Source organism: Lygodium microphyllum, chromosome 11 (assembly GCF_053477565.2).
Source record: "Lygodium microphyllum isolate KBCC chromosome 11, Lygodium_microphyllum_v1.1.10, whole genome shotgun sequence".
NCBI classification, from domain to species: Eukaryota; Viridiplantae; Streptophyta; class Polypodiopsida; order Schizaeales; family Lygodiaceae; genus Lygodium; species Lygodium microphyllum.
Genome location: NC_141145.1, coordinates 75191847 through 75202063, shown reverse-complemented (window position 1 = coordinate 75202063; position 10217 = coordinate 75191847). Strand labels below are relative to the sequence as shown.

At 40.8% G+C, this 10217-nt stretch overlaps 1 protein-coding gene across 1 annotated transcript in view; it reads right to left on the bottom strand.

The window, feature by feature from the left end:
• Positions 1-9767: 9767 nt before the first annotated feature.
• Positions 9768-10217, bottom strand: part of LOC148028973 (uncharacterized) — a 1954-nt gene continuing 1504 nt past the window's right edge. The window contains exon 6 of the mRNA XM_087688635.1: positions 9768-10083. Within this exon, the coding sequence (XP_087544761.1) occupies positions 10059-10083 (25 nt within the window). The 3' untranslated portion in view covers positions 9768-10058. The remainder of the gene's footprint in view (positions 10084-10217) is intronic.

Genomic DNA, 10217 nt, shown 5'->3' with positions numbered 1-10217 from the left:
CCCCCCCCTCCCCGGGACTTTGAAGAGGAGAAGGTGAAGCCCATAAAGACCTCCCACAAGACCCTTCGTAAAAGGCTTTTCGCAAAAAGACTTCAAAGCCCACAAGCCATCCGTGAATCAATTCCGTGCCAACCCGGGTTTTCCCTAAAGAACTCATAAAGCCCTCTTCCGCAAGCACCATTTATCCAAAATCTCGTAAAGGAATCTCCTGCGTACGAGGGAAAAAGGCAAAGGTCGGGAGGTTGCATGCCAAGGCAAGTCAATTCGTAGACCGCAAAGGCTAACCAGAAGCCGAGATCACGCCCACGATGGCCCCAAAAAGATCACAAGGTGCGCCTGGGGGAGGTTCATCTCCAAGCATTCAAGTGGATATCTCCCCGAGCCCTCAAGTCCAGGCTTTTTTTTGAATTTATTCTCGCATAAAAGAAATATTTAGGCGTGCTTAATTCCATAAGGGAGAATGAATTTTACGCTTATTTTTAATGCATGTGGCAGTGTTAAAAATACATTTGATAAATTACCTCTTTAAACATTAGATAAGGTTGGTGCATGTCATGGAATTGAAAGGTTGCATTTCCGGAGTTGTCTGCCTTAAAGGACTAGCTGCATGTTGCTATTTTGGAACATCATCAAAGTAATGAGTCTAAATATATAGGACAAAGAAAAGAAATTGAATAAGTGCATTTGGTTACTAGACATGGTAGGAATAAGCGTGTGCCGCATTTTGGGTAATATCTTCCTTGTAATGATTTGTGGGGAAAAGTTAACACCCATAAGATATTATCCGGAAAGAAGTAGAAGAGTACGAAAATGATCTTATGGACTTGCAAGTAGCATGTAACATGGAATAAGTTAACACTAGTTTTAGTTGGTATGAACTTCATTAACTACATTGTAGCTAGGGGAAAGTTGCGTGTTGCATAGTCATCATGTAGAAATTCCATTCATTAGGAGCCGTATCTAGAAAAGGTCGCATGGGTTATCAAAGCATGAGATTCTAAAGTGTAGACAACAAGGTTGTAAGCATGATTATTTGATGTAAGTCCTAGTATGTCCTAGGAAGGTTAGTATCCAGATTATCATGCATTTTTACTATACCAAGGAAAGATAGAGTTATTGTGAACCATGTGATGCGTGGGAGCAATGAAGCACATGTTTATATGTAATATGTTAGTTGCAACTATTTTTCCTCTTTTAGATCTAGTTTATTGTCTCCAGGAAGGATTCATCCTTGTCGCGAGACAAGCATAATGAATTATCCAAATCACCTAGCCACAAAGGAATCATATGGTACGATAGACACCCCGAACACTAACTAGGTTAAGGATTCGGCCAAGTTTTCCAAATGTCGCGAAGTCGAAACCTTCAAGCCAATAGTCCTAACCACATTCCCAAAATGTTGAGCTAATTGGATGCTCATGTAAACAATAATCTAGGATTCCTACCTTAAGGACCAAGCGTTCAAGATGATGAAACTCGATTTGAGTTGGACTAAACACTGTCGATTTAGTGAAATTAAGGATGGGTGGGTAAAAGACACCCTAAACACTCCTTCTCGACTGAAGTTAATTCCGTAACCTGAATACGCCATTCATTAAGGGAAATGATCTCTTAGAATGGAGGCGACACTTGTGCAATAAATTGCAACGTCACATAGCTTTGCGGTTTGATCGTGAGAAGTTTTGCCATTCCGTGGATTAAGGTTGGCAGGTTCTTGCGCCAGTTTAAACTCGCAAGGGGAAAAGGGTAGTCGTCCTTTTACTCTATCCTAATTAGGGAAACTTTGTCAAGTTAAGGGAAGCTAGGCATTTGCTTGGACGAAAATGATTAATCAATAAACTAAAGCGACATGGTCGCTGGAATTTACCATAAACTAAACCTAAAGTATTGACAGGGTATGACCCTAGCCCAAGGACGATAGGAATCTTGCCAAGTTGCAATTGATTCCGGATCGAATGCGGGTTGCATTCGGAGAAAAGGAGTCACTCCTTAACAGTTTGCCAGCTAAAATGACCACTGGAATTGATTGTGTTTGTAACAGTTTAGAAAGCACTGTTTGCATTGTTTGCTCAATGAACTAAAGGATGAAATGATATCTAAATACTTCAGGTTGAAGGCCTGAAGGGAGAGGCAGCTTCAGTTACCCCCGACTGCCTGCCTGACCCTAACCAAGGGGGTTGTTAACCGCGCCGGGGACGTGGACCGAACCCGCCGCGAGAGGTCTCTCCGTTGAGTTCTACTTGGAGCAGGAGGACGCTTGGGTGCCAGAGGGGCTCTGGCCGTAAATCCCTTGCCTTCCGGGCCCTGCACAAGAGGCTAACGTGATTCAGGATTGGATCTCGAGGCCCGCATACTAGTCTACGGGCGGAAGCTTGGAATAGTGATCCCTGGTGGATTACTGGATAGCCTTCGGGCAGATTATGAGCAAGCCTACGGGCGGAACTCCTTGTATTTCAAAGATAAAAGGGATAAAATGATAATAATGAAGTTGTTGACATTGTTTTCTTTATGTCCTGTGATAAGATTACGTGAAGGAACCAGTGCCTAACAGGATTAATCAAGGAAGCTGTTTGTTATATGTCAAATTAACGTGGTAGGTAATTAAATAACTAAAACATATTGAGAAAAGTGCGGAGGATGGACCATGGGTCTGTCCTATGGATGGGTAGTCCTGGTTAGCCGGGAACTTTTCTCAAAGACTTCAACGAACAGAGGGATGATCAACATCACCGAAACAAGTAATGAGAACGATGACGTGGAATTACCGATTACCCAATTCACGCTGTTTTAGGGGAACGGAATGGGACTATGCCTTATGGCAGAGAGGTCGAGACTTGCATCCCTCTCGTTTCCCATTCTCCTTGAACCAAGTGCAGCATGAATCTGCTTCAGACCAGGCGTTTCTGCGTAAAGTAGTTCGATCAGGTCTGACGCTAGTCGCTGTTAGTAAATGACCAAACAATTCCGGTTGATCCTAAGTGGGAAACGGCCAGGACACTTCCGTTATGTGGCAGACGCGGAAAGTCCTAGATTGCAAAACCCGCAACATTCCATGGGAGTGCCGGGTGGAGTTTTCTAGACAACCTTTTCGATGGACTGCTAAGACGTGTCCTAGAGGATTCTAGTGGACACGTTACACAGGTTATCATGCATGTCCATTGTGCGGGCCATAGTTAGACTCCCGAAGGTCAGGAACCATGAAGAAGATGATATATCAAGGACATGCTGCTTTCTTACCAGAGGATCATGAACTCAGGGAAGGTTTCCTTGGATGACCTCCAACACGTATGAATGCCGCAAGCTGGTACGAGCTAAAAATGGTCCACGGAAATCACATCCAAATGGAATGCGACGGTTCTCAGTTTTCTACGAGTTGCCATATTGGACTCACTTACAGGTCAACCACTTGTTGGTTCCCATGCATATTTTTAAGAATGTGGGCAGCTTATTATGGGGCCACATCACAGGAAAGAGAGACACTATAGGGACATGAATGGATTTGAAGGAGGTAGGTAAGATGGAGACGCTTTGGCCGCAGTCGAGTGCTGATGGTCGCGTGCAGCTTCCTCGCGCTCCTTGGGTTTTGTCCACTAAAGAAGAGTGCATTGTGAAGCAAGTAATAAAGTCTATCCACACTCCAACGAGTATGATACGTTCTCTCAGGTCCACATTTTCTAAAGACGACCAATTATCAGGGCTAAAATCCCATGACTAGCATAAGATATGTCAGGTTTATCCTACGAATGGATTGTAATTAGCGTGGGCATTTTGCTATTTGGAATGTAGCCGTTATTCATAATGCTTTCTCATTTGTGGTAGTTTGTACTACCGATCGCGATTGCAGGATGTCTTACTCTAGAGATACATGGGGCCATTTACAAGTTGTCGACTTTGGTACAATGGATCTCACAGAAGGAGATTAAGATGTCCTCTATTGAATCCGCAAGGCGGGGAGCAGTGGAGATGGTCTGTCTCTTTGAGAAATACCTGCTCACCAACATGCTCACGATACAAATCCACCTTCTTGTGCATCTTGTGAATGAACTGTCCATACGCGATGGATGTTCTTCTTGGAGCGCTTCATGAAAACCTTGAAAGGCTTTGTGCGACAACGAGCTTGTCCAAAAGGTAGCATGGCTGAAGGTTGGTTGGTGTTTGAGGCGCTAGTGCATATTTCACAATGGCTACCAACGGTGGAACCAGACAATGAAATGCTATGGTCGCTGAAGGATGATGATAGACTGATTGGAGATGTGGTGCTTGGAAATGGGGTAGAAAAAAGAATGGATGCCTCAATGGAAGAGAAGGTGAATCGCTTTTGTATGTTGCACCATGCCTCTATGGAGACGTGGCTCGCCAAGTATCAGATCGCTAGGCAAGATCGAGAGGAAGCGCGAGCTGAATTCCGACGTAGTATGCATCATCGACCAATTCGATATCCCGAAGGCATAGAGGGGATGCCGCGGTTTATGTCAACGCAATGGTTGAATGGAGCTTTGATCGCAGCGTCTCACGAAGGGACAAAGGTCTCAATGGAGGAGTGGGAATTCTCGAGGGGATGTAGTCCAAAGGTGATGAGGGGTTTAGAATCTATCGTATCTAAATTTTATATGCGACATTTGCAAGCGCATTGTACACAGTAGTACAGAAACTATTTTATATGGCTCTCATAAAGCACACAGGCTGCCCTGCCACAAAAAAAACTTATCCCTATTACGGTCGCTATTAGCTCGCAAATTTTACTGCTCGCATCGCTATTAGCGTCTTTATGCACATCGCAAGCCGTCGGTATTGGCATCGCTATCAGCATCGCCCAAACCGTCGCTATCAGCGTCGGTATTAGCGTCACTATCAGATGCTAATACTGACGCTGATAGTGATGGTTTGCGACATGCATAACGACGCTAATAGTGACGCTGATAGCGACGCCAATACCGACGTTGATAGCAACAGTTTGCGACGTGCATAACGACACTAATAGCGATGCCAGTACTGACACTGATAGCGACGCCAATACTGACGTTGATAGCGATCGTTTGCGACGTGCATAACGACGTTAATAGTGACGCCAATACCGACTATTCTATGGCGTCGCCAATAACAACACCTTTTACGACGACGGGGGCAAATTTTATTGTTTGCATTTTCGTCGCTTTAAACGTCGGTATAAGGCCTATATCTTGTAGTGTGTATGTATGCCATATAAACAATGATCATAAGAATCAAAACACTTATAGTCTAGGGATGGAAGATATTGCAAACTGGTAAGCATTTCCATTCCTTTCAAAGACATGTGCCCAAGGTGACAATGCTAAAGAGATACATGTGAAATTGCAGCCACTACTAAAACATGGTCAATTGACCTAGATACAAGCAATTAGGGATAAGGGATACTAGACTTAGTACCACATGCAATAACAAGATTCTCACAAGTAAACTTTAGAAATCACCAAAAGAGACAAAATAACTTGCATCATCCAAGGTGCGAGCAGCAGAGATAAGACTCTTCATGAGAGCTATATATAATGTACATCATGAAGAATGAACATGCTACACCTAAACTAAACTTCAACTAAAAACTACAACTGGACATTACCGATATCAACTATCTCCAATGCAAGACCAAATGAATAGATCTAGTCATACTACGATAAGAGTGAAACCACTCTCTTTGAGGGATCACATGAAAGGAAGCCCCTAAATCTATTAACTAGCACTGAGTATATCTTGACAAAGGATCAATCAGCTATGAAGCATCCAAGGAAGAAGCTACTAATATGAGATCATTGTACGCATCAAGCTACACCATATTAATCTCCTTAATCTTGATGCTAGACTTGCTAGGCACAATTCAGTGACCATTATTATTCTCCTACATTTTCTCTTTATCCTTCTCCTTGTGCGTACCTTCGTGCATCTCATTGCCGTGTGGTTGAATATGACCTACTTTTCCACAATAATGACAAGTAAGATTAAACTTACAACCTTGGTACTTATTGCAAGGCTATCTAAATATCCTAGGCTGAGACCTTTGAGAGTCTCTACCACGGTCATTGCCATCCTCTTAGCATCTCATAGTTAATGCATGTTATGTATAAGAAGCATCCACATTATTTCTGTTCACCTCTTTTTTCAAGAGGGCGCTCTCAACATCTTGTAATTTCAGCCCGTCCTTTGAATTGTTAGCACATAGAGCTGTATAAGAAGTGTTCTACGACTCAAGTAGTGTACCAAGTAGAAATAAAGGATGCAAAATATCCTTGAACCCAATCTCCTACTATGAAGCTAGATGGGTGGTAATGGAATGAAACTCATTCCAATATGCATACATAGAAGTCCCTTCCTTCATGCAAGGTCCATCAACTCTTTTAGCCAATACATTTGAGATGTAGGACTCTACTTGTCATAAAGATTTTTCATTTGTATTCAAAGTTGATATGCAATCTGATTTTCAATCACAACATTGTAGTGAATGTTCTTAGAGAGTAATAAAATCACTATGGACCTTCATAGCTCATCCAATTCATCCCAATCCTCGGTATCAATGTTTTGGGTTTGGCACCCTCAATTTTTAGTGTAATAACCGACAATTTTTGTACTAAAACATGTCATATATGTATCTTTTAATAGTTGTAGTTCATCCCATCCAAAATTTCAATATTCAAGATATTACTCTCATGAGAACCACTAGCCATAATGAGACCAATTAAGTGCACATAAAGAAAAAATAGGTAGCTGTAATTTCCTGGTAATCAGCCCCAACACCACTACTAAATCAAGCTAAAAACAAGAAAAATTGCTAAGATAATGAGCTATCCACAAACTACAATCAAGAAATCGTAAAGTAACAAGTGATTGCCCTTATAAAGAATGCATAGATAAAAAATGACAAGCTGCTATAATAAACTGCAACAATAGGTTAATAATCCAGTATGAGGAATTAAGATGAAAAATCCAAGAACGACCGGCAGTGAAGAGACTAGCATAACTATAGTGTGTCAGTAATCATACATGTAATAGGCATAACATCATGCACAGGGTAGGTCTCAAGGGTAAATGAAGAGAACTACAATATGCATAACCCAGTAAGCAAAGCTCAAGACATAACCCAGAAGCATATAAACATCATTAACAGCATGCTGACCGACATAAGTGCCAGGTCCAAGTCAAGAGATCAAATCAACCCATGGCAAGATACCTACATCCAATACATATGTAGAGAGCATGCACATGTCACAATGAGTCCCAATATCTCACTATAATACACCCAAGCTCAATTGCAAACATCAAGTGCTCTATGTAATATCCGAGTGTTAACTTGTGGCTCCCAGTGGAACAAAGGTCGTCAAATGCCAAATAAGCATAAGAACCTCAAAACATCATGTGTGTGGTATCTAGACATCCAAGACCCATATGACAGACATCTAGAAGCATGGGACCCAAGTAGTCTAGAAAGCTCTTACTATGGCATCCAAGTAGTGTCCATAACAATGAATGACAACTAATGTCAATAAAATCAAGCTTCAATCTCAACTCAATAGCATGTAATGAGCACAACCAAGCATGTAACATCAATGGAACACACCAGTGTAGCGTCCAAAGTGCTCGAGAAGCATCCAATGGTAATCGATATACAAGATCATCAATAGAATAGTGTGTTGCCTTGTTATTCTAGCAATGAGAAAACCTCTACCATCTTATCCAAATGATCTAAATGTGGCCATAAAGCATCTCCAAGAAACAAATTAATATCTACAAGTGTGTTAGTATCAATTGAACATTAGTAGGCATCGATACAAGCTCCAAAACACTAGTAAGTGTGCTACCATAGATAGATTACAGCAAATGATTGCTATATACAGTAGTGAACTAAAGATCAAGAGCTCGAAGTCAATGCATACAATTCCAAAAGCCCATGGTCCAATGCCCAAGAGTACTAACCAAGTGTTAGAAGCATTCGCAAGCTACAAATAATGAGTAGGAGTTGCAAATGGTAATCAAGAACATCAAGAAATTGTCTAGCGTAAATAGTGCAAACCTAGGCTAAGGAGATATTGAACCAATTGAGCTAAATTCTCACTTTCAAAATGAGCAATGCCTTCTCAAGAAGGCTTGGGATAAGCTTCTTCTAGCCGAAATCCAATGGAGGTGTGGTTGAAGAGCTACAACTATTGAAAGCTCATAGGTCACTAGCTTTAGAAAAATGTTCTTATTTGTTACCGTGCTATGACAAATGAGCTACAATCCAAGGTCCAATGGGTACCAAAGAACCCATACTTGAAGCGTCAGTAGGTTCTGAATAGTCTTGGAGCAATGGAAGATCAATATGAATCTCGCCGAAGGTTGAAGTTATGGTTGCCAATGGAGAAACCATCTTGTACATGTTCAAATGGAAGCTAAAGCAATGCCAGTTCAGATCCAAGCTCTTGGTCAAGATGGCTCTAATATCAATTGAAAGTAGTGAGACCTAGGTGGAAGCATGCGAGGGAAAGCAAGAGCTATGGTGAAAGGAGCAAGAGCAAGAGAAAGAGAGACACGGGATGTGGGAACTCCAACTACACAATGTATGACCTGACTTCCCTTATTCAAATGTCACTGAAATAATAAAGAATGAAGTGATTGTGATGAGCACCTGCCAGCTATAGTGTACAAGTCTGCGAGTATTGTCAATGTAACTAATACATGGGTAGTTAGGCACAAGCACCTTTAACCCGAACAAACTATAGACAATAAATGTATGCAAGAGAGAAATCAAATTGTACCATTTATCACTTGCAAAGAACACTCACTTCAATCTCTATACAACTTCACTATTGGTTTCAAACTTATAACCTTGTTACAAAGAAAATAGCTCAGTCAAACAACACTTCTCAGTTGATAGCTTAAACAAAAACATTTCATTCCAAAACCTTAAGTGATTGTAATACAACAATCTCTACACAAACAATGTATGTAAGACCTTAAAACACACCCAATATATCCCCATGACACACTTGAATCAAAATAGCCCAAAGAATTGTGAATTTCCTCAATCAAAGCTTCAAAACCCTTCTATTTTCAACAAAAAATCCCTACACTCTTTCACCTATAGTAGTAGGAAAAGAAATATCCAAATCGATCCACAAATTCCCTATTTTTGAGTGCTCAACATGCAAGAGATAGTACCCAAATCAAGACAAAATCCTTTATAAACTTTAATCATCTCTTCAACCCTCTAAATCTGTAAATAGTAGCAGTAAGACAATTCCAAATCTCACCCAAATCTACATATATATGTATCTACACATATATGGAAGTTCTCCCTTATGTTTGACCCTTCTTTCCCTTGCTTTTCCTATCATGTTTGACTTCCCACAAAAAGCATGTCAAGATGGAGCTATATTGTGTCTTTTTTTCATTTTTTGTAGGTGTTAGGATCAACCACTAATTTGTGCCACAAATTGTGGGGGCAAGCTTGGAGATCTTGTAAAATATAAGCAATTTGATTTTCTATATTTGTTGCAACTTTTTGGCTTTCACCTACTAAGATGAAAACCCAAACAAGATAATGATTTGATTTCTCTTCTATTTTGTCCTTGCCAAGGGAGTTGTAGTTCAAGTAGTTTGAGTGTGCATAGGAATAGAAGTTCAAACCTTGGGTACACCTCGAAGGCATCTTTCAAGTTTTAAGCCTTTCTCACCAAAAGAAAGTTTAGGTACGTCCTAAGCCTTCAGGCTTATAAGTAAAATGTGCTTTTTACATCAGAACGCTATATAGGTGAGACAATAGGTGAAAATTCGGACGCATAACTACTCATGGCAAAACTTAATCCAAAATTAAACAAACCTCATCTATTACAATACTGTAAGTACGGGTTTCCAGTAACCGCACTCAACGTGAAATGGTGTGCTGGATATTGCAACTTAAGCTGGTAAGTCCTATTTACAAAATGTTTAAAGGGCATGATCATTAAAGTCATGCACACCGTCACTGATCAGTTTTTTATGGCATCCTCAGCCGAACATTAATCTGTCTTCAAGTCATAGTTGGATCTTCTGTACAACGCGTGCGGATTGTTCTATACTGTTTGCACGTAAAGTTTCCTGAAAGGCACATACAATTCAGCATAAGTTAGGCAGCTTCCAGCAGAAACATAAGGTAAGCAATTTTGACATCGACGAGTAGTTGTAAGCTAAATAGATGGAGATTATTATGTTCTAGTGTTATGGTAGTGAGG